Below are 25,972 nucleotides of genomic sequence, written 5' to 3'. Positions count from 1 at the left end.
GTGTCGATGAATCTTGCCATGAGAAGTTACTTTATTAGATATTGACTCACAAAACCACAAAAGTTGCAAAATTTAATTCAATCAAGCTATCAAAATTTAAACTACAAAATTCATCATTATTTATCTCAATTTGTCTTCGCCTTATGAGAATGGACTCATTGATTATGAATTTTCTACAATATTTATGATGAGAGAGAGAGAGAGAGAGAGAGTTTAGTGTGAAAGTTGTAACTTGTAAAGAATTACCCTACAGGGGCTTATGGCTGCTAGGCAAAATTTAAAAAACATTGCAATAGAGGTGGGCATTCAAATTGAAAAATAGAAAGACCGAGCTGAACCAGGATGAAAAAAAGGGAAAAACCCGTGTTAACCAAAAATCTGACTTAGTTGACCAAAAATCGAACCAGATCAGTTTGGTCGATTCTAGTTCCAGTTCTTGTGGTGAAAAAACCGGACCAGCTATTTAAGCCCCAAAAAAATAAAATTTTAGTTGGATTTAAAAAAATAAAAATAAAAAAATTTAAACATATTCCGGTCCAAAACTAAAAAAATCGGGAACAAAAACAGGTTTTAGGCAAACCAGATTAGACGGTTTTATAAATTTTTTTCGTCAAAACTGGACTAGATGAATAGTGTCAATTTCGGTTCCGATTTGAGGTGTGAACCAAACCTTTGCGCCCACCCCTAAAATGTAGTACTTGTATATAGGCTGAACTATGTTAGAGTTCTTAATTTATAAGGTTAAGTTTTTTATTTTTATTTTTTAAGGCTAAACTCGTTCACAGAAAGCCACAACCTTGGAGCAAGCACTCAACATAAACGGAAATATGAACTTATCGGGCAAAATACCCTTCACCACCATCTGAACATAAAGCAAGATTGGTTCATCACTAAAGTCCAGCCCCGGAGAGGGAGAAGGGAGAGATAGGGTGCGAGCCACCGGTGGGTATGGTGGCTGGGTTGAGGTGACGATGGAGGTGTAAGGAGGGTGGGGAAGTGGTGGGGCTAGCAGGGAGGTAGGCAAATTGCGGAGAGGGGTTAGTTTTATTTTTACTTTTAAAAAAATATATTCAATTTATAATTTATAATTAGTATTTTATTTTAACTAAGCCAAAAAAGTGGGCCATACAAAAGACACATCATCACTTAATGGATTTTCTGACAGTCAACTTAACAAAAAGCGTAAATTGGTCAGATTTGAAAACAATATGGTGTAAATTGATGAAATTGAAACTCGAGGGCCCATATTGAGAATGACCTCAAACCTTGACAGAGGTCTTTTGATGTTAGCCTTTTTTTAAATAATGATTTCGTGTAAATGATATAATATTTAGAGGCCCTGTTGGCTAATTGGCTAGCCACAAAATTAGCTACAAAATTACATGAATGAGATTGATGTTGTGAGGATACAAATGCGAAACGAAAGAGTAATTCTTTCACTTCCTCCATCAACTCTCCTTCCATGCTCATGTCAAATTCAGTTCAATTCACAACCTTAATCAGCTCTAACGAATCACTTTCAATGATTAGCCTTGTGAATCTTGCATCTATTGCCATATGACAACCAATCATAGCCAAAACTTTAAAAACCTTAGGGGAAAGACAACAAATTATAGGTTTAGCCATGAGTCATGACACCCCTTAATTCTCCATTGGCATTTCAAACTACTGCTATCAACCCCATCTTTCTATCAGCCACACAACATGCCCCATCAACATTTAAATTCAGCAAATCCCCTCAGGAGGTTTCCAATGACAAGAAACTACATTTCAAGATAGCATAGGAGATGTATATATATAGATCAACGAAGTCCTTACTGGTGAGAGGCTTTTTTCCTTTTTCACCATGTATGCACTCTTTTGGATAACTACTACTCAATTTACTATCTCAAAATAATGGTAAAAAAAACTTTTTGGTCATTGGAGTTGAGCTAAAAAACAATTTCAATTACCCGTAATTCCAATTTTCTCAATTTCGTCATGTAATTTGCCATTGTTAACAAATTAAGTCACATATCTCAATTCCACAGTTTGAGTGCACATGTTGCGTGCGTGCCATCATCATCATCATCATCACAAATCCCCTTTTCATTTCCCCCTTACCATAAGTTCCTAGACATGACGAACATAAAGGGATTTAACACATTTTCTTATTTGCTCTTGGACTTGGAAAATAGAGAGATTTTTCTTGTAGTTTTTCAACCTTTATCGCTTTGGATATGTGTCAGGTCTGTTTCATCTTAAAACAATTAGAGAAAATTATTGTTCGTACCCTACCCTTGAAGTTTAGTGGCTCATGTTCACTATGAGTGAGAGAGAGAGAGAGAGAGAGAGAGAGAGGAGGAGCATGATGGGGTGCGGATTTTGGGGTGGTTGTGATGAGCGGCTGTTGAAGTCTAGCGGATGGGTTCAGGGCAAAGCCAGAATTTAATGTATGGATCGTCATAAACTGAAATTTTATCATTGTTCCTTATTATCCACCTCCATTTACTATACGTATACTAAAGGGATGTATCCGCTTCCACTTCTGGCCTAGGCATCCCCCCGCCTCACTGTGTTCCTTAGATAGGCTTTAGTTTTTTTTAATTTTTTATTTATAACTTTTAAATTTTTTTTCCTTACAGTTTTATTGAAAGTTAACAAAGTAAGTCTCCATTAAGTGAAAGGAGGAAGTACAATTTTGCCCGTGCACGTAAGCAATACAAGCACTCAAACCGACAGAATTGAGGGATGTAACTTTTTTTATAGAGTAAGTGATAATTGTATTCATAACTTAGGCACCAAAACCATCAGCCACAATGGCATAAACTAACTAAAAAAGGTTTATGCAAATGTGGAAGCACAGTAATCACACAGGGTTATTCCAGATACAGAAAAATACACCACAAGGTATATGCCCACTAATAATGGCATAAATCCAAACAAATATCATGTTTAATCGAATGCCAACATTTTTTGAAGAAAGATATCATGAAAGCAATCGGAGGTTTAAGAAATCCAATTTGTACAATGAGTGAGTCAATTTCTTTAGTAGAAAAGGGAGCAATTAATTTGACATTATATTCCATGGAAATACAAAGAGAAATGATATTGAGAGGGTTTTGGGGGAAAAAAATATGGCGACTAGGATTTCACTAGTTTTTGTCTTCTTTCTTTTCTGTGTTAGGCACATTGGTAAGCAGGGTGTCTCTTAGTTCATGTGTGGTGGTGGTAACAAGATTCACTCTTATTCGGCTTAATTTCCACAAGTTATGAACATTTTGTTCTACAAGTTGTTTAGGCTATGGAGGCCGTTGAAGAGATTTGCCATGAGTTGACCAGAAATATGGCGATATTTGAGGTGGATGCAGTGGAGGTAATTAGAGTTCAGGAGTTAGGGATGACTGCTTCGAGATTGAAGTTGGGCAATGCGCCTAGACTAGGTTAGTGTGACTAACCAAGTCGTCCCACAACTTGAAAAAATAGAAGAGCTTACGGGGGTGACACTAATGTGGTGTCGGGCAAAGACCCTTTGATGCTTTAGTCAATCGAGTGCTTGAGAGAAAAGTGCATAACAAATTATGTTGCTTTAATTTGCATACCTTTGAGGAAGCTGATCTTCTGATTAGGCAAACAATTGTGGCACTCCATTAGTAGCTTTGTGTCCTTTTCTTGTTGGTTTTTATTTATTTATTTATTTATTTTGGGTATAAACCCTGCCTTGTGCATGCCTTCAAGTACTGTCATGATAGAATTAAATGTTTGTGCACGTCAACTGCGAATGAGAAGTAGAAGAGCTTATCCCAACTTATTGACTGAGTTGAGGTCTAAAAGAAGGCAACCTCGCCATTTAAGTTGGGTAAGTCCCCATTTCGAAGCACGACCTAGCATATAACATACTAAATAAATATCGGAATCATAGAGTTCACAGCTTGAGGTGTGGAGGATTTCGTTATGGACTAGGACCCAAAAGATGAGAGGTGAGATGGGTGATGAGAATGAGGAGGCCGAGTTAGTACAAGGAGATGATGGTCTAGTTGACGATAAAGAAGATACGGCAGATGAAGCGATGACAAAGAAAATATTAACATTACCTAGAGAGGATGAGAGGCTAGCCAGCCACTAGTTAGGTCGATCTTAATGCACCATGGATTTTTTTTAGTGTGGGTTGAGGGTGTCACTTCATGCATACGCTCATAAGTTCCTTATTCTTTTAGGCTTAGTTCCCATGCAAATTAATCCCAATGTCTATTTGCATAGTTGAGCATGTATGTATCATGGAGGCAGTTAGAGCTTAGTGAGCCCAGCTTTGCTCAGTTTGCCTACTAATATTGTTTTACAAAAAAACTCAGCAACAGGGGGTGGTGGTACATTTGTGAGTTTATGAATATTGGTGGTGTATTTGTATGTCATGAGGTCAAACTTTTATGTTGTATCCACCTTAGTGTAATTGGTCGAAGATCTAATACACGATGTATGTGTGGTTTTGCAAATAGGTGGGCAAGACCTTCCCTTTGAGGTTGGAAATTGGAGTAGATTGTGAGAGTCTTTGTGAGAGTCTGAGCTGAGAAGAACAACCTCAAGAAGTTGAGCAAAAAACTGATTACTCCAACCAGGCTTAGAGAGTTCAAACGTGCATCTCCAAAGAAAAGATTTGAGGTTCTTCTTGCTTTTATTGTTATAGAAGTTTGCTTAATTTGGGTTCTATCATGAACCAATAAATGCTAAATAAAGAAAGGGCGATGGTGGGAGTAAGGTTGGATAGTCTTCCATGCCAGTGGAGGGTGACTTGGTCTCTTCCAGGTTGTTCCCCCCACCACACTATTTTCACAACAAACCATCGTACTTGATGGAGATGATTCCATGAAGACAAACAGAGGTGTGGACAATATGACGATCATGTCAGTTTACACAAATGATGGCTTCCAATGCTACATGAAAGTCATGAAAAAGTGCTATCCCATTCTTGACTAGATGATCTTAGAGGATGCTCTTGCATGAGATGAGCTTGAAACATGTGGCAATGGAGACGATGGTACCCCCAGCTAGGATAAGAAGGGTTCGATTTTGAGTAAGGTGGAGATGGGCACCTTGGAGGTTGGCATGCATAGTGAGACCGTGACCGGAGGTGATGATGGACGTGGCGCCTCTTTGACATGATCAAGCTATCCATCCTATCAATAATTTGTTTGTAGGTGCAACTTAATGAGAAGACAACGTCTCAAACTGAATCGAAAAAGTTATTCTCATCTTTAAAAACAAGATAATAAACAAGAAAAAATTTGTAAAACTCTATGCAAATTTGGGTACTTAGAGCATCTCCACCCACAAGGGCTAAGTCTAGGGCAAGGGCAAGCAAGGGCTGCCACTATTCATGTGAATAGTCTCAGCCTTGCCATTTGTGGTTCCACCCATGAGAGCTAAGTCTAAGGCAAGTCTAAGGCAAATACTATTCATTGTACTTTATTTCCTATTTTTTTATACTTTAAACCATTAATTTTGATAAGCTTTTTAGATTATATTTTCGGTTGTCACGTGTCACTATTTATTATAAAATTTTCACTTAAAATTTAAGATAACATTTTTCGGATAAAATTTTCGGTTACCACGTATCCATATTTATTATAAAATTCACATCTCACTCATCATACAATTGAAATACCTACTCACTCATCATACGATTGAAATATTCTTGGTCCTCATAGTCCGACACAATGGAATACAAGGACAACTCCATCATTGGCGGAGGCGGTTCCACTTGATCACGACGTGGGGGAGTATTTTCCTTCGGATGACGTAATAGTGCCATTATTTCTGACACGAAACGCACCACTAGAACTGACTGCGGGCATTGTTCACTTAAGGAGCCATGTGTAATGGTTTTCCTCTTTTTTGTTTTGCCTTGACTAATCTATTAAAAAAAAGAAATTGGAAATGCAAGAAATATATATATATATATATATATATATAAAGACATTAAATTGAATAAAACGGAAATTTTTTTTTTTTTACCTCATTGCCAAGATTTTGACCTCTTCGAACATTTGTCCACGACCCTCCGGCTTCGATGGAAGATAACATTTGTTTTTTTGCACAAATGAAATTTTGTAGTAGAAAATTTGGTGTGGAAAGTGAAAAACATTGGAAGGAAATGAGTTTGTATGAAGATTTGGTGTGGAAAGTGAATAAAATTGTTAGGTATTTATATGGAAAAAATCTAGAATTTTTTGGTATTTTTTTAAAAAAAATTTGAATTTTTTTCGATTTTTTTGCAATTTTTAAGCCAAAAAATCAAGGCCGTCAAATTTCTGGAAAAATTGCATCGGAGCATCCGAAGCACCATGTCGCATATTCTCGTTGGGGCCGTCGGCAATGACGTCACGCGTCGACAGCGAAAATCAAATTTTTTACTGTTGGCATGTGAAATTCATGCTCCAACAAAAAAAATTTGAATTGTCTTTGTGGCGTCAGCGGACGCCAACGCCGACGCCCTCGGGTTGAAGCCCAGCGGAACTTGCCCTTGGGCTTGCCCGGCCTAGTGAGACCCGGCTCTTGCGAGGCTTCTTCTCTCTCATTGAGGCGCTTGGGCTGGCGGGGCCTTTCCCGCTTGGGTATGGCTCGAGATGCTCTTAGAGCAACTCCACCCATTTGCCCTTAGCCATGGCAAAGGGGGGAGCTAGGGCAGCCATTATTCACGTGAATAGTGGTTGCTCTTACAAATCAGAATTTTGTGTTTTCACCCGTTGCCCTTGCTAAGGGCAGTTACCATTCATTTTTTTGTTTTGTTCACAACTTTTTTTACCTCAATAATTAATTTGAATAATATTTTCGGATAAGATTTACGGGTTCCTACGTGTCAAGACTATTCATAATCGGATAAAATTTCGGGATAAGATTTTTGGGATCAAATTTCGGATGAATTTCAAAATTCAAATTTCAGATAAATTTTTAGTTCAAATTTCGGATGAATTTCAAAATTCAAAATTCAGATAAATTTGGGTTCAAATTTCGGATGAATTTCAAATTTCAGATAAGATTTTCATCCAATCAAATCAAGCCACGTGGCATCTCTATCTTGCCAAATTTTTCTATAAAACCAGAGGCTCACCTCATACCTCTCACACCACATTTTCAATATTTTCATTTCTTAGAGTTTAGAATTCATACTCCATTCATTCTCAATGGAAGAATATAGGAGATGCTTGGAGAGGCAAGAGAGAGAAAGAAAGGAGAGAAACCATAGAGCCGATGAAATCAATGAGTTGCAGAGGCAAGTCGATAAACAAGTTCTCATAGCAGTGGCAATGGAAGAGGAAGAGAACCAAGGTCGCCGCCGTGGTTCACAAGTCGGCTATCGCCGGAATGTGGACAGACATAGGCATTCGCGGGGTAAGAATCTTTTGGAAAATTATTTTATCCCAACTGCTTTGTACTCTGATGTTGATTTTCGAAGGCGATTTAGAATGCAACCTCATTTGTTCAATAAAGTCATGCATGATATTTGCAATTATGATGCATACTTTGTTCAAAAGTGTGATGCTACTGGGGTTTTGGGCCTTCTTCCGGAGCAAAAGCTTACATCTGTTATACGAATGTTGGCATATGGAGCATCTGCTGATCAGGTGGATGAGGTTGCCCGAATGGGGAAGTCCACTACGTTAGAGGCTTTGGTAAGATTTTGTGATGCAGTTGAAAATCTGTACACTAGGGACTACCTGCGTAGACCTACTCGAGGACCTCCAACGGTTTCTACAAAAAGCCGAAGCTCAAGGATTTCCAGGAATGATTGGTAGCATCGACTGCATGCATTGGCAATGGAAGAATTGCCCAACTACCTGGCAAGGTGATTACGGAAATAGAAAAGGCACAAAAAGTATCATCCGAAGCCGTTGCTGGCTTCGACACATGGGTTTGGCATGCTTTCTTCGGAGTTGCCGGAGCCCAAAATGACCTCAACGTCCTGGGTCAATCTCCGGTCTTCAACGATGTTTTGAGCGGCCAAGACCCCAATATTACCTATCAAGTCAACAATACAGTCTACCAGACGGGGTATTATCTAGCTGACGGTATCTACTCAAGGTGGACCACATTTGTCAAATCCATTCCGAATCAACGATCCCATAAGCAAAAATTATTTGCTACCTATCAAGAAGGATACAGGAAAGATGTCGAAAGGTGTTTTGGCATCCTTCAAGCTCAATGGTTAATTGTTCGAGGTGCGGCCCGTATGTTTGATGAGGAGATCCTCCGAGCATTATGATGACTTGCATCATCCTCCATAATATAATTGTGGAGGATGAGTACGATTATGATGCTGGAGAGGTCTATGAACCGGATCTAATAAACATGGCCTTGACCCGGATTTATGAAAGGCCCATGGGGCCAAATGGAGAACCGTTTGAGCCGGAACCGTTGGTGAGGGACGATTGTATGATGACCCGGATGATAGATCGATATACAAAGATGCAATCTTCGTATATTCATGAAAGCCGTCAACTTGACTTGATAGAGCATATATGGGCAGTGAAAGGGAATGAAGATGAATGATGGAGCATAAATGCTTTGGTTATGTTTTATTTACTTATGGTTTGGTTGTGTTGTTTACTATTGCTTATGGTTTTGTTGTGTTGTTTTTTATTTATGATTGTGCCTTGTTTGTAGTTTTTTTAAAATTTTGAATTATGTTTTATTTGATGTATGGAATATGTTGAATAAAATGGTCTTTTATTGAATAATTTGTTTATTAAATAAAGAAATTCAATACAAGTCATTAAGAATTACTACTACTAAAATAGAATACATAAAGTACACCAACTTTAATACAAAACATGATAAATAAAAATACATAAAAGGTATGCCAACTAATTTAATGGTTTTGATCATTTAACCAATCCGTGTTGCTAGGCCAATCATCCTGGAAAAGTCTTCTTCTCATAACATCCCTTCGTTCTAGCTTCCAATATTGTTTTGTTTCAGGGGACATATGGCTTGTATTCATCGCCATAGTTTCCCGATCCGTCTTCTCCATATCTTTTTTGCGCAAATACTCCTTTTCTCGTGCACACTCGGCTTGAATTGCCACCTTCATATCTTGGCGTTTCTGCTTCATTTCAATTCTTATGGCGTTTTGCCTTGCAATTTCCTCCAAAAACTTTGAATTATGATTGCTTGAATTACCTGCTTTCTTTGCCTTCGCAGCCTTTCGGCCAATGGGCCTCGGTTCCTTTTGGATGGGTGAGTCTTCATTCATAGGGGAATCGATAGGTGAATCCGATGTCGTTGAATCATGGAGAAGCGTCTCGTTTAACACAACGTCGGGACCCGTGGGAATAATTATGAAGTGTTTACAATATTTCACCACCTCCCAACATTCATGATGGGTGAAACTTTTTTTGCCACCCCCGGTTGCACCGAACCACATCTGTGCTTGAATGAGCTATTTAACAAAAAAATAGATATGCAATAAATATTTAAAATATATTAGATATGCAAGTAACAAAATAAAAATAATGAAAATGCAATTAACCTTACAAATAAATTGGAAGTGCAAGAAATATGAAGAAACAATTGGAAATGCAATAAATATTAACAAAATATTGAAAATGCAAGAAATATTAACAAAATATTTGAAATGCAAGAAATATTAACAAAATATTGAAAATGCAAGAAATATTAACAAAATATTTGAAATGCAAGAAATATTAACAAAATATTGAAAATGCAATAAATATTAACAACATATATATATTAGGACATTAAACTTAATAAAACGAAAATTACAAAATACTTACCTCGTTAGTACGATTTTCCCCACTTCTATACAAGTTCATCACTTTTGCCAAGACATCTCTCTATTTTGCCATCTCTTTGTTGAGAAGTTTCCACCTACTCGACAATGCCATTTCCGTACGAGACGAGTCCGAATTTTTTGCAAAATTCGGCATGAATTTTTTTCCACATATGAAAAAATGTCATCTCATTGCCTGTCACGGGACAATGACAAACTCGGAGCCAAGCCTCACACAAAGAAACATCTTCCATGATGCTTCATGCCCCTCCGGTTTCAATAGAAGAAGCCATAAAAATAAAAAATAAAATTACAAGGTGAAAGAGATGAAAATGTTGAGTGAAGAGTGAAAAAAATGTTGAGTAATTGTAGAAGTAGAATAAAATGTATGAGAATTAGTGTTGAAAGTGAAGGGTATTTATAGGAAAAAAAAAATCAGAATTTTTTAGTAATTTTTTTTTTTAAATTTCGATTTTTTTTCATAATTTTATTCTTTGGAAAATCGCCGATCGTTGGATGAAGGTGTGGAATCAAATCGGAGCTGGGGCATGCTACGTGGCTTCGGTAGTTGGGCTTGCGTCGTCTTGGCGTCGACGCATGTTAGTTCAAATTTTTTACCATTGGCGCGTGCATTGCGCGCAAAGGTAAAAAATTTGATTATCGATGTCGGCGTCGGCTGGCGTCACCCGCGTTTTGGACCTCGGCGGAACTTGCCTTGGGCGGCCGGGTTGGTGGGTCCCACCCGGGCTGCTCATTGAACGCAAATTTTTTTCCCTAGCCTCATTTGGGCTCATCATTGGAGGGCTCTTAGAGCTATTCGACCATGCAGCCCGGGAGGGGGAAAAAACAAAATCTCGTTCGACCATGCCAGGGGTGTGGACCCATCAACCCAAGGCAACTTTCGCCAGTCCAAAACGCGATGGAGGTGACGTCATGCGACGTCGGTGGCGTCGTCGCGCGGTTTTCAAATTTTTAACGTTGGCGCGTGCAATGCACGCGCCAACGCTAAAAATTTGAACCGCGCGTCGACGTCGTAGCGACGCCACCACAAGCGGGTGGAAGCCACGTGGCACTCCGATTTGATTCCAAATGTTAATCCAGCGGTGGCGATTTTGACAATAAAATTATGAAAAAATCTAAATTTTAAAAAAATACTAAAAATCCTAAAAATTCTGATTTTTTCCTATAAATACCTATAAATACCATTCACTTTCAACACCAATTCTCATACGTTTTATTCTACTTCTACAATTACTCAACATATTTTCACTCTTCACTCAACATTTTCTTCACTCTTCACTCAACATTTTCATCTCTTTCACCTTGTAATTTTAGTTTTTATTTTTATGGCTTCTTCTATTGAAACCGGAGGGGCGTGGAGCACCATGGAAGATGTTTCTTTGTGTGAGGCTTGGCTCGAGTTTGTCATTGTCCCTTGTCGGCAATGAGATGAAATTTTTCCATATGTGGAAAAAATTCATGCCGAATTTTAAAAATTCGGACTCCACTCAGACGGAAATGGCATTGTCGAGTAGGTGGAAACTTCTCAACAAAGAGATGGCAAAATGGAGAGATGCCTTGGCAAAAGCGATAAACTTGTATAGAAGTGGGGAAAATCGTACTAACAAGTAAGTATTTTGTAATTTTCGTAATCATTAAGTTTAATGTCCTAATATATATATGTTGTTAATATTTATTGCATTGTCAATATTTTGTTAATATTTCTTGCATTTCAAATATTTTGTTAATATTTCTTGCATTTGAAATATTTTGTTAATATTTCTTGCATTTTCAATATGTTGTTAATATTTATTGCATTTCAAATATTTTGTTAATATTTCTTGCATTTTCAATATGTTGTTAATATTTATTGCATTTCCAATTGTTTCTTCATATTTCTTGCACTTCCAATTTATTTGTAAGGTTAATTGCATTTCCATTATTTTTATTTTGTTACTTGCATATCCAATATATTTTAAATAGTTATTGCATTTCCATTTTTTTGTTAAATAGCTCATTCAAGCACAGATGTGGTTCGGTGCAACCGGTGGCAAAAATTCACCCATCATGAATGTTGGGAGATGGTGAAATCAAACGCTTCAATATTATTCCAACGGGTCCCGACGTTGTGTTAAACGAGACGTCTCCGTGATGCAACGACATCGGATTCACCTCTCGATTCCCCTATGAGTGAAGACTCACCCATCCAAAAGGAACCGAGGCCCATTGGCCGAAAGGCTGCGAAGGCAAAGAAAACGGGTAATTCAAGCAATCATAATTCAAAGTTTCGGAGGAAATTGCAAGGCAAAACGGCATAAGAATTGAATTGGAGCAAAACGCCAAGATATGGAGGTGGCAATTCAAGCCGAGTGTGCACGAGAAAAGGAGTATTTGCACAAAAAGATATGGAGAAGACGGATCGGGAAACTATGGCGATGGATACAAGCCATATGTCCCCTGATACAAAACAATATTGGAAGCTAGAACGAAGGATGTTATAAGAAGAAGACTTTTCAGGATGATGGGCCTAGCAACACGGATTGGTTAAATGATCAAAACCATTAAATTAGTTGGCATACCTTTTATGTATTTTTAATTTTCTTGTTTTGTATTAAAGTTGGTGTACTTCATGTTTTTTATTTTAGTAGTAGTAATTCTTAATGACTTGTATTGGATTTCTTTATTTCATAAACAAAGCCTTCAATAAAAGACAATTTTATTCAACATATTCCATACATCAAACACAACATAATTCAAATCAAAACAAAAACTACAAACAAGGCACAATAATAAATAAAAAAACAACACAACCAAACCATAAGAAATACTAAACAACACAACCAAAACATAAGGCCTAAAACATAACCAAAGCATCTATGCTCCATCATTCATCTTCATTCCCTTTCACCGTCCATAAATGCTCTATCAAGTCAAGTTGACGGCTTTCATGAATATAAGAAGATTGCATCTCTGTATATCGATCTATCATCCGGGTCATCATACGATCGTCCCTCACCAACGGTTCCGCTCAAACGGTTCTCCATTTGGCCCCATGGGCCTTTCATAAATCCGGGTCAAGGCCGTGTTTATTGGATCCGATTCATAGACCTCTCCAGCATCATAATCGTACTCATCCTCCACAATCATATTATGGAGGATGATGCAAGTCATCATAATGCTCCGGAGGATCTCCTCATCAAACATACGAGCCGCACCTCGAACAATCAACCATCGAGCTTGAAGGATGCCAAAACACCTTTCGACATCTTTCCTGTATCCTTCTTGATAAGTAGCAAATAATTTTTGCTTATGGGATCGGGGATTCGAATGGATTTGACAAATGTGGTCCACCTTGGGTAGATACCGTCACTAGATAATACCCCGTCGTAGACTGTATTGTTCACTTCATAGGTAATATTGGGGCCTTGGCCGCTCAAAACATCGTTGAAGACCGGAGATTGACCCAGGACGTTGAGGTCATTTTGGGCTCCGGCAACTCCAAAGAAAGCATGCCAAACCCATGTGTCGAAGCCAAGAACGGCTTCCGGATGATACTTTTGTGCCTTTCCTATTTCCGTAATCACCTTGCCGGCAGTTGGGCAATTCTTCCATTGCCAATGCATGCAATCGATGCTACCAATCATTCCTGAAATCCTCGAGCTTCGGCTTTTTGTAGAAGCCGTTGGAGGTCCCTGGGAGTAGGTCTACGCGGTAGTCCCTAGTGTACAGGTTTTCAACTGCATCACAAAATCTTACCAAAGCCTCCAACGTAGTGGACTTCCCATTCGGGCAACCTCATCCACTGATCAGATGCTCCATATGCCAACATGCGTATAACATTGTAAGCTTTGCTCAGAAGGCCCAAAACCCCAGATAGCATCACACTTTTGAACAAAATATGCATCATAATTGCAAATATCATGCATGATTTTATTGAATAAGTGGGGTTGCATTCTAAATCGCCTTCGAAAATCAACATCATTGTACAAAGCAGTTGGGATAAAATAATCTTCCAAAAGATTCTTACTCGAGAATGCCTATGTCTGTCACATTCCGGCGACGGCGACTTGTGAACCGCGGCGACCTTGGTTCTCTTCCTCTTCCATTGCCACTGCTATGAGAACTTGTTCATCAACTTGCCTCTCGCAACTCATTGATTTCATCGGCTCTATTTCTCTCCTTTCTTTCTCTCTCATGCCTCTCCAAGCATCTCCTATATTCTTCCATTGAGAATGAATGGAGTATGAATGCTAAACTCTAAGAAATGAAAATATTGAAAGATGTGGTGTGAGAGGTATGAGGTGAGCCTTTGGTTTTATAGAAAAATTTGGCAAGATAAAGATGCCACGTGGCTTGATTTGATTGGATGAAAATCTTATCGAATTTGAAATTCATCCAAATTTGAACCCAATTTTATCTGAAATTTGAATTTTGAAATTCATCCAAATTTGAACCCAAATGTATCTGAAATTTGATTTTGAAATTCATCCAAATTTGAATTTTGAAATTCATTCAAATTTGAACCCAAAAATTTATCTGAAATTTGAATTTTGAAATTCATCAGAAATTTGAACAAAAATCTTATCCGAAATTTTATCGATTATGAATAGTCTTGTAGTAGGAACCGTAAATCTTATCAGAAAATATTATCCACATTAATTATTAAGGTAAATAAAATTGTGAATAAAACAAAAAAATGAATAGTAATTTTTAGAGCGATGGGTAAACACAAAATTCTAAAACCAAATCCCTCAATGCAAGCCCCAGATGGCAATAAATTTAGAATCCAGGGGCATTCAAGACAATATATTTCATTTTCAGGTCCCTGGGAAATAGGCGAATTCATATCCCTTTCTCTCACCTGGAACTTCGCTCTTTCGAGAAAACAGACCTGCAAATGAAAAGAAAATCATATACCAGCAAACAACAAAAACCATCAAATTTCTTCTCTGCAAAAGTCGATCGAACAAATTGATGTCTTCCATCTCCAAACTGACCTAACTTGACCTTCAAATTGCAAACCCTATTCTTCTTATTCTTCTTCTTCCCTAACCCCAAATGTTCTCACACAGACACAAGAGCCCTCTGGTCTCTCCCTCCAGCTCGCGCTTCGTCACGGAGACCGTCAACGGCTCCCATAACTTCGTCATCAAAGGCTATTCGTTGGCCAAAGGAATTGGCGTCGGCAAACACATTGCCAGTGAGACTTTCACCGTCGGAGGCTTCCAATGGGCCATCTATTTCTACCCAGACGGGAAGAACCCGGAGGATAACTCCGCCTATGTCTCCGTCTTCATTGCTCTAGCTAGCGAAGGTACCGACGTGCGAGCTCTCTTCGAGCTCACTCTGGTTGATCAGGGTACTCATGGCAAGCACAAGGTCCATAGCCATTTCGATCGCTCTCTGGAAAGCGGGCCCTACACGCTCAAGTATAGAGGTAGCATGTGGTGAGTATCAAATGTATTTTTTTTTGGGTAGTTTTTTATGGTTTAATTTTGAATTTTTGCTTTTCCTTTTGTTCATAATTCGATTGGTTCTGGGTTTTGTTTGGAATTTTTAAATATGAAGCTTGTTTCTGATAGTAGTGATTGTTGGATGTTATTACTTACAAGAAATAGAGGAATTTAAGCATTTTGTTACATAAATGTAGCAATTGCTAATTTAAACTCAGCTCAGCTCTAGAACCCTCATCCTATCTTTGCAAGTCCAACTTTCATCGATTTGGAGATCTCCATAAGAGAAAAATTCTGAAGCTTTTGCAAACTGTACCAGGGGGAGGACCACCTGATACGGAATGATAGAACCATTACCATACCATATATTGTTTTATTTTCTTTAGCGGTCTTGTTCATCCCCTATACTATAAGATCCAAAGACTGGGCCCTCTAGTTCCGTTCATGTCAAAACCTCCAAAGGAACAGCATTACTAGTAGGCTCATTATTACACCGGTTTATCCAGCCCACACCATTGAGACTTTTTATTTATTCCACTAGACCACTTCCTGAACGTATCAACTGTTGAGAAGGAGAATTCAAAGACATCCAAACTTTGCATCTTGAAGTAGGTTAGGACTTAGAACTAATGTGCTCACATACGCTTCGAAATAATTGAATTGGTATTGCAACTTACAAATCATATGAATTTAGTCTTTGAACCCCGTGTTCCCTATAGTATATGCAGGGTGAGATGGATTTGGTGACAATGAGCTGAAAAGGTGAATTTGTGATTGTATTTTTTAGTATGTAGTAGTTGGATGGGTGGAATGTGTGTCTAGGTAAAATAATGCGTGTGGAGCACACTTCATATCTGATGTTTTGAGTTTTTTTTTTTTTTTTGTTTCTGTTTTCTCTGTGTGTGTGTGTGTGTGGATATGGACCAGAACAAGTTTTTTGTAGCTTTTAATGATGCTGTTCATACTTATTTGGTAGGTAGAAGTTGAAGAAGATATATTAAAAATTGAAATCAGTAGAAGGATTGTGAATGATTTAAGACTTGGGCAAAATGTGCCGCACTTCAGCCTTTAAATAATACAAGTGTCCATAACCTCCACTTTAATAGCTTCACAAAATAATCTTGTTGAAAACAAATCCAACACAACCAATTCCTAATTAATACAACCAACTGCCAGCTCACCACATATGGGTACAATCACCTAGTGCTACACAGTACATCTCCTCTGACACATTGGAGTGAGGCTTCAATTTCTTTTCCTCTTTAGGTAACAAAGGGGGCAGGGTACTTAATTGGTTCTTATTTAATGATTTATAAGAGTAGGGGGGAGGTTGGTAAAAGAGTTTTAAATAGGGGGCAACGGGCATGGTGCTTTAAGTGATATAAGTGAAATGTAAAATAGTTGAGCAATTTTTTCATAAATTGAAGAAATAGGAGGATTGATTGGCTGTTTCTCAATTTTCTTTGCTGCCATTGTTCCGTCGCAAATGAAAGAGTCAAAGGGTTTAGGGAGTGAGAGAGGGGCTTGATCTTCTAAACAAGGAAATTGGAGAGGAGATAAGTTGTGTAATCAATCGAGAACCTAATATCAGAATACAAAATTTTAATGTAATTAACAAATCTGGTGTATGCAATGGGGAAGATTGAGGGTAGCAGGCTTGTATTATTCAATTAAGGTGAAGTCACACGTCAGGCCTTGACAGTTTTTAGGCTAATGAGGTTCACCTATCTTACATGCTTCACTAAAGGAAGAAGATAATGATTATGGAATGACTGAAAGGGCAATTCTATTTCATTCAATATTCTTATTATCATTAGAATTACAAATAAATTTTCACTAATTTTTCATTAATTGGATTCAGGATTTTACATTTAATTTAAAGGTTTTTCTAGCTACTATGATAATTAAAATCAAGAATCAAAACGTCACTACCAGCAGTTCATAATCATATTGATAAAAATATTAGTGGAAGTGTCTATTTTGATTGACATATTGGTAAAATTTAGGGTAACAATGGAAATTAATTTGACAACATTAAGGTTTTGTATAAACTTTTAGAGGGAAGATATTTTGCTTGAAACTTAAGGCAATGCTAAACAAATCAATAATGCATAAATTAAATTAGTAAATTTCATATAATACTACTACATCCATGATTATATATATACAGAGTTTCTCCTATGTGGATGTCCAGACGTTATTACTGTGCAGACGTCATGTATTTTCTACTACCTCTCCTTGCTTTCCTCCCTGTTTACAATGGTGTCCGCACGGTAATAACGTCCAGACACATTAGGTTCTCCAAATTTGAATCAATGTGCAAAAACTTATTAGTTTCATGATGCATTCTATTGTGTACAATTGCTATTTTTTATTTACGCCACACAAACCTTGACAATTTATTTACAAATTAAGTCAAGATTAGAGTACATGGCTAGCATTCCTACTACCAAATTTGCTTATTAAGGGTGGCTCTTTTGAAAGGCTTTTCACTAAGCCATAGCTAGAATAGTATCCAGAACAGAAACTATTGAGAATATCTTAAAAGTTCACACAATGTGCTTAAATCCATTGACATCTCAGTCACATATATCAAGATGTGGGTGATCTCATTCCACCACTTATTGATATCAGTGGCATCAAAACATGGAATTTTGATGGAAGCTCCGTATATCAATGGATATTTTACACATTGATTGTAATGATTAATTTTGTTTATACCAACTAATTTTATACAAGTTTAATTTCGTTTAATAAGTATCTATAATTCTATACGATAATCATAAGGTAGAACTTCAAGTTTGGTGAAATTTTAAAAATAATCCTTTGTTTAAGAAAACCATTGAAGGAAAATCACATTAAAGAGGATAAAATAGTACAGAATCAAAAATTAAAATATTTCTGTTTTAGAAAAAAACAGCTGAAGTATCTCACCCCATATTATCTCTCACATCTCACTCTTTCTCTCTTTGTATTATAACTTTCACCACACTACAACAACTTCCATTATATTGCACATAAATTACATGCTTGCTGCCTTTAGTATGGATAAATTAGTAAATATTATAATTATTTCATATTTGATAAGTCAACCAATTAGCTTAGGTAATAATGTTCTGTTTGAAGTCCACAACACGGATTTCTTTCACTTTACATGCCATATATTTGTTGTAGATAGATTTTTTTTGGTCGAAAATTTGTTGTAGATAGATTAGTTATTAAGTTTACATATTTAATTGGTGCTTTTCTTAAAAAAATGAAAAGATGAAATTTTATTTCATAAGAGATTCTGTACAGTAAAGTAGACAAGTATTCCACCAGGAATAGAAGAGGAAAGAACATTAATTCGACAAATTACATCTAAGAAACCAAAAATAATCAAGACACTACAACTTTCCAATCTAGAATGATATCATATAGAGATGTATTCTGAAAAACAGGTGAAACGGATGCCCAAATCGCTGCCCAATACTTGACCTTCTCCCACACCTCCTCCATTTCCATCTCCTTAACATCTTCAAAGATCCCACTGATTCCTTTCTGACTAGATAACCCAAATGATAGCCATCACCATGCACCTCCCATATAATTTAGCCTTTTTTTCCACCACCCAATATTTTAAACTTCTCACCCAACAAAGAGAAACAGTCTTTTGGCACAACGCAACAAATATTAATCTCATTAAATAAAAAGAACCATATCCTCCAGCGGAAAGGGCAAGCTAAGAAACCATGATCCACACTCTCCCCCGAATTCTTCCATAAAATACACCAATGTGGTAATGAAGATGATGCTGGCCTACGTCTTTGGAGTAATCACAGGTGTTAACCTTCCCTTGTACCAGCAACTAAGCCAAAACCGTAACCTTGGGAGGAACCTTAGATTTCCAAATCAGACTTTGAGGGAGAAAAGGTGGACTTCCTGGTATGTTTCTCAATTGATTTAAGTAGGATTTACAAGAAAATTGCCCTGAAGGCTCTAAGGACCATCTTCTTGCATCTTCTTTGTATGGAAATAATCTCACCTGCTTCAGCAGCCTCAACAAGTTTGTTATCTCCTCCATCAATAATGCCCCTATTAAATACCATATTTAATAGGTGCATTATTGAATAGTTTCACGTTTCCTGAAAGTTTTACTTCAAAATTTCCATATTCTCATGATTTATATAGATATTTTCACCAATATTCCATAGATTTTGAGTATCATTATTTCCAGTGTCATAAACAATTTTTTAACCTTGCATGCATCATAGGTTTTCTAGTTCCACATTGTGGCTTAACATGGAATTTTCTGGCCTCTACATATTTAAATATTGTAGTATTTTAAACATCTGAATGCATATTTGCAATATTCCTTCACTCTACTGTGCACTTTTTGGAGAATGCGTGTAACATCTGCATTGTCATGTATTTGGTCATCATCACTGTTATCTAAAACATGCAAGACTTCCAGAAATGATCTAAAGGATTTTTCATAAGATTCCTTAAACTCGTTTCTTGTATATGTTTTTTCCCCTTCAAAAAGCTTATTTGCATATGTTTCATTTAGGGGCTACAAACGTTTTTTCAGACGTACTATGCTTGAGTCATCGACATTCCTTAAGGACGATTGCTTGAAGCTTAATTGCACTGTTGGTGTTGTGGTTTCTGCAATAGACAGTTCAAGATTGCACTCCATAGATGTCCCTGAGTCTGATATTGGAGCTCATTTTGGTATGTTATTGGAGAATGAGGAAGGTTCAGATGTAACTTTCAATGTGCGTGGCGTAAAGTTTCATGCTCACAAGCTAGTATTGGCTGCTCGGTCTCCCGAGTTTGAAAGTGAATTTCTGAATGGAATGGAAGAGGATAATCACGAAATAGTTGTTGTGGATATGGAACCCAAGGTCTTTAAGGTAGCACTTCTCAGAAATTAGTTCTTTTTCTTTAAAATAAAGCCTTCCGAGAATAAATAACCAAGGTTTATTTAAGTTGATGTAATTTACCAATTTATCCTGGTTTTCTTTGTAATTTATTTCATATTTGCCGAGCAGGCTTTGCTGCACTTCATTTATACAGACAATCTTATTGAAGATGAAGAGTTCTCAGTAACAAGTTCATCTTGCTTGCCATCTTTATCGGACAAATTAGCTGCAAAGTTGCTAGCTGCAGCAGACAAATATGGCTTAGCTAGGCTTGCCCTGATGTGTGAATCTGTTCTCTGCAAGGATATATCTGTCAATTCCGTTGCCAATATTCTGGCCTTGGCTGATCGTTTTTCTGCTATGGATCTAAAATCCGTTTGCCTGAAATTTGCTGCTGAAAATCTAGTGGGTACGTATGTCCCTTTTGTTTTTGCATGTTTTCTATTAATGTATTAGAATAAGCAGTTCTGTTTAGCATATACACTTTCAAATGCCATTGGTTTGCTATTTTTTCCTTTTAAGTCCCCTTCAGGGGTTCAGCTTTACCACTTGCAGTTGTATTAGAGGTAAGTAGACTTTTAAGCGAGATGATTTTCTGCTCCGTCTACAGATCAGTCTAAGCAAATATTTATACTTAAATAGAGTAGGTGGCTTATATCTCCGTCTCGAAAGAGAATTTCTGAATGGAATGGAAGAGGATAATCATGAAATAGTTGTTGTGGATATGGAACCCAAGGTTTTTAAGGTAGCACTTCTCAGAAATTAGTTCTTTTTCTTTAGAAGCTTGTACTCACAACTTATTTATGTGGTGCTTCTTACTCATGACTTGGGAGGTTGACTGTTAAGATGTCTATTTGAGTGGTCCTTGAGGATATTGTTTCTTTTTATTTTCTGCATTTGTTTCTTCTCTTAATTAGGTCTTGTATACTTCGTGTTCTTGGGTTGTGTCCCCATGGTCCTAAAAAAGGTTCCGAAAAAACTATTCACAAATAGTAATACTGCTAGATACTGTAATTGGACTCTGGCAGTTGCAAAAAGTTCGGACTTTTGCCTCTTTTTGGGTTATATACTCTTACAAGTTACAAATAGGATTATATTGATTTTGAAGACTGTGATTTAACTCTTTTGTTAGTACTTTAGGGTTCCCATCCTCTTACAAGTATTAGCCAAAACTGAACTTGCAGTTGGCTCCTACCTCATCAAAAGTAGTACTAGACTCTTGATTTCACTTTTTTTTTTCTTGTACAGAAAAGACAGGGAGGATTTTTTACTTACCATTAATGTAACCTTTGGATTTCCAAGTTCCTTTTGAGTCAAATCAAAGAGTTTCAAAATGAGGTTTTCTTTTGTTTCCCACCAGAGGTGTATTGGAATTACTCCAATACAGAAATTAAAAAAGTTCCATGTCACACCAGCCTTTGGAATCACACTAAAAGTGTCTGGGAATCACTCCTAGTTAACTCATGCTTCACATATTTTTTTTGAATAGAAACTTTATAAATTCAAAGAGATAAATGAAGAAACAAGCAAGTGGATTAGGAATCCACAGGAGCAAAACAAAAGTAAACAGCAACCTCAAGACCAAAACAAACAGAGGACAAGAGGACAAAAGCAAACAAAAAGGCCACCCGCAACACACCACTTCACAACCGCTAACAAATCTTGCATAATAGAAGAGAGCCAAATCCTTAAAAACAGGAGTAACCGAAGCCCATAAAGCCGCCCAAAACTTCACTCTATACCACATCTCAGCCACCCCCACACCCTTGGTAGTCCTAAAAAATTCTTTTGTTACACTCCAACCATAAGTTCCAAAACACTGCATGCACCAAGCAACCCAACAGAACTTTAGCTTTCTTCCCCCTACCCAGTGCATCAATCTTGTAGGATAACAGCTGAAAGCAGCCTTTAGGAATAACCCAAGCAGCATTAACTACCCGCAGAAGTAACCACCACACCTTTAAGGAGTAGGGACAGTGAATGAACAGATGATCCGCGCTTTCCCTATCCATATTGCAAAGAGTGCACCAGTGAGGGGATAAGCACATAAAGGGGCGATGCCTCTGCAAAGTGTCACAAGTATTTACTTTTCCAATGGCAACCTGCCATAGAAGAATTTTAACCTTTGGGGGGTTCTTAGCCTTCCAAATTTGAGGATAAGGAGGGAACTCCTCTGCAGAACCATTGGGAGAATGAAGGAACAAAAAGAGTGGCACGAGTATAACCCAGAGTGATCCAACTTACACCTGTTGTCCCTCCTAGAGGGAATCAATCTAACGCCATCCAGGGTAACCAGTAACCTAGTCACCTCATCAATCTCCCCCACAGTAAGGTGCCTTCTAAATCCGAAATCCCAATTGTGGGGATACACCCCGGAACTCACAACAGAAGAAATACTGGAAGCTGCTTACTGGACAGAATGAAGAGTCCAGGGACAACCTCTTTGAGCACACCTCCCCTACACCAATCATCCTCCCAAAATCTCACCCTATCTCTTCCACCCACCACAAACTCACAGCCTTGAAGAAACGCAGGATAACCACTAGAGATGCCCTTCCACGGTTTGTGACAAGAGCCACTAGATAAAACATTAGCATCCCAGCCATTAGCACTCACCCGATAAATACTCTTCACTTATGAGTGAGAGCTTTAATTTCTTTCACCGTAAACTTACTTTCAAACCCTACAAAGTAGTTCCTTTTGTAGTCATTGATACAGAATCATTTAAAAGACCCAAATTAATACACCTAAAAATGTGGAAAGAGAGAATCATGCAACCTAAAACATTAATCGTTTTACATAGAAAGACTCAAAGATAATGAACCTAAAATACGTAGTAAATTATTTGTTAGGGTTAACTGCATAAACCCTACAAACTTTGATAGTCATTTCAAATTGGATCCCAAACCTGTAGGACTCTACAAATTCATACACAAACTCATGAAAAACGTACATATAGGTACATCTGCTACTCTTACTGTTAACAAGTCCGTTAAATGTTGACATGGCAACATAGGTCCCATTTTTATAGCTGATGTGGCCTCCAGTTAATAAAAAAAAGTTCTTTATTTTTAAATTAATTAAAAAAATTTAAAATCCTATATATAAAAGAATAAAATAACATAAAATTAAAAGTTGGAACAAAAAATTAACCCAGCCCCACCATACCTCGCAACCTCCCCCACCCCCAACGCTCCTCCGCTTCCCTCAGCTGGTATTTCTCAAGCGAAGACAAATCTTGGACTAGTTTCTGAAGATAAGGATTTGATGTAGGCCACCCTCTCTTCCCATGAATTTAAATACCTAGTCATCTGCCAAGTTGGTGCTCTAGTTCTTGATAAATATACCAGCGTCTTCATCTATTGCTAGACCACATTATTAAATGTGTTGTTGGTATGGTTAGCTAGTTCGTACATGCTTCCTGCACAATCCATTTGGATGTTGTCCTCATGTCTTACGGGACTTGAAGTCATGTCCAGGACTTTAAGTGAATGAATGCGTGCTTGTCTCCAAGCTGGTGTGTTATGTCTCTTTGCTGCCACATTGACTTATTCATAAAAAAAAAAATTATCTGATGCTCACTAAATTTTGTGATTTTTGACTTGAGTAGGTTCATGTGTCCCTTATTATTCGGGAGAACTTTTGTTTACTTGTATGTGCATCATGCTTCATCTAATCTTTAAGGTTGCACTCCACAAGGATGAGAGGGTTTGGGGGAACTGCCTGATTATTCAATTTTTAGCATTTTGCCTTAATGAGTAGTGTCTGTCTACTTTTTTTGGGGGTAAACTCATGTGTATTTTGTTGATATCGCATGCCAAAACAGGTGATTTAGTTCTCTGCAATGATTCCTTATTTATAGCCATCGGCACTCCCTCCCTTTCTGCCCATTCAATACAATAAATCAATAATTTCTTTGTGTTTTTTGTCCAACTGTAATCTATGAATTTAGTAATTCAAATCTCAACTGCATAAATTAATGTCAAAATTATTCTTCTCTTCAGGAGGTTCTGAAGATCCAAATCTGGAATTAGCAAAGGAATCTAAAGTTTCCCTTTTACATGCTATAGTCCTCTGTTTACAATTACTATAACCACATTCTTAATTATTATTTTTTATGCAGCCGTCATGGAAACAGATGGTTTTGAGTTGCTCAAGGAGAACTGCCCACTGTTGCAGTCAGAGCTTTTGAAGACAGTTGCAGGAACTGAGGAGGAACTCAGCGGAGGCGGAAAGAGTCGAAGCGTTTGGGCCCAGTTTTCTGATGGTGGGGATACAACTGATAGGCGTAGACATAACTGGGAAGATGTAGGAGAGAGAGGTCAAAGCCTCTGGGTCCAGTCTTCTGATGGTGGTGATGCAAGAGGTATGAGTCCTGGGCAAGAAGGTTGATATGGTAAATGTGTTGAATTGGTGTTTTCATTACACATATGGAATGAAAGGGAATAGAAAACCGTGATAGGATTGTACAAAGAGGGAAAAAGAACCCAAAACAAAAACTCGTATTTTGAAATCTGTATTCTATTGTATGTTGAATCAGTGATGAAATGTGATGCAGTGGACTGAGGTATATATGTCTAAAGTGCAAACATTGGCATGAACAATTTTTAGTTCTCGGATTGTTATGGAAGAAAAAGAGAACTAGGCTTGATTTTGATGCAATCAACCAAATGCACACACCAACAAATTGATGAACCTCAACGATTCGAGAGACACTTATTAATGAATTATCTAATAGTCCTCAGATGGGGACAAGATGCTAAAACCAGCAATGGAACAACAGAATAGGTTTAAGCAAAACCTATCAGTTGGCAAAGAGGTCAAATTTGGGACGTAGTTTGTTTGGTGTTACAAAACAAGGGACATTGGACGGCAAACAGATTAGTGGATCAAAGGAAGAGGAAAGATAATGAATCAAGGATGAGTTCAACCCAAGCAAGTCGAATGGTTCCAATTGTTGCCCAACCTCCTAAGTTTTTGCACTCCTAAACTTATGTATTCAATTTGGACTTTTTAAGGGATTCTAAACGACTTTAAAAATCTAGGGGTATTTTCAGGATTTTAAAGGAGTATAAAAGTTCCGGTGTATTCAATTTAGACTTTAATGGAATTTTATAAAGTCCATACAAATATGGGTGTATTCAATCCAAATTTTTAAAGACATGATGTATTCAAAATGTCATAGACTTTGAAGGACATACATCAAGTAATAGAGTTTGGTGGATTTTGATGGAATTTAAAGGGGATTTCAAGCCAAAACAATCCTAGCCACCAAAAAATAAGTATAGTTGCCTTTTGAATTTAAAGGGTGGCTTAAATGTTAAAATAGTCCTGTGTAATTGTGTTTTATCCATTTGGCTAATTTAGTCCCCCTGTTTTTAATTTGGTTGATTTAGTCCTTGTGTTTTACTCCGTTAGTCAATATTGCCCATTTCGTTAAATTGCTGTTTAAAGAAGAGGGTTTAGAGTTTGGGTTTCCAAATTTTTTTTATTTATTTAAAATTTTCTTATTTTGTTAATTTTTTTTTAAGAGAAAAAAAAATAAGCACAAGGCAGTGCAACAGTAGGCTAGCGGGTAAGCTTGATAAGATAAAGGATAAGCATGATTGCAAGTAGGGGTGGCATTTTAAACCGAAAAACCGAAAAACCACAAAAACCAACCGACAATTTACCGCAATGAAACGCAATCGCGGTAAACCGAACCGCATTTGCGGTATTAAGAACCGAACCGCATTTGCGGTTGCGGTTGCGGTATTTGATTTTCAAAACTTGCGGTTACCGCAAACCGCAAAATATAGCCACACGGATGATGGAGTTGAATTTTACAAGGAAATGGAACATATGACAAC

At 37.5% G+C, this 25,972-nt stretch overlaps 1 protein-coding gene across 1 annotated transcript; it reads left to right on the top strand.

Moving 5' to 3' along the window:
• The first annotated feature begins 14,599 nt into the window (after positions 1 to 14,599).
• BPM4 (BTB-POZ and MATH domain 4) lies at positions 14,600 to 24,695 on the top strand. Its single transcript, XM_008245917.2, has 4 exons — positions 14,600 to 15,213; positions 19,769 to 20,114; positions 20,253 to 20,532; positions 24,247 to 24,695. Exons 1-4 carry the CDS (start codon positions 14,825 to 14,827, stop codon positions 24,513 to 24,515), a joined length of 1,284 nt encoding a protein of 427 aa, XP_008244139.1. The 5' UTR covers positions 14,600 to 14,824; the 3' UTR covers positions 24,516 to 24,695.
• Positions 24,696 to 25,972: the final 1,277 nt, after the last annotated feature.

The sequence above is a fragment of the Prunus mume genome, linkage group LG8, assembly GCF_029339155.1.
Source record: "Prunus mume cultivar Tortuosa linkage group LG8, ASM2933915v1, whole genome shotgun sequence".
In the NCBI taxonomy this organism is placed as follows: domain Eukaryota; kingdom Viridiplantae; phylum Streptophyta; class Magnoliopsida; order Rosales; family Rosaceae; genus Prunus; species Prunus mume.
This window is presented reverse-complemented; position numbering and strand designations above follow the sequence as displayed.

Bases quoted from the DNA above. Each gene is read 5' to 3' on its own strand.
- BPM4 (XM_008245917.2), top strand. From the start codon at position 14,825: ATGTTCTCACACAGACACAAGAGCCCTCTGGTCTCTCCCTCCAGCTCG. The intron at 15,214-19,768 runs GTGAGTATCAAA...TGTTTCATTTAG, and splicing joins AAGTATAGAGGTAGCATGTG to GGGCTACAAACGTTTTTTCA. The intron at 20,533-24,246 runs GTACGTATGTCC...TTTTTTATGCAG, and splicing joins TGCTGCTGAAAATCTAGTGG to CCGTCATGGAAACAGATGGT.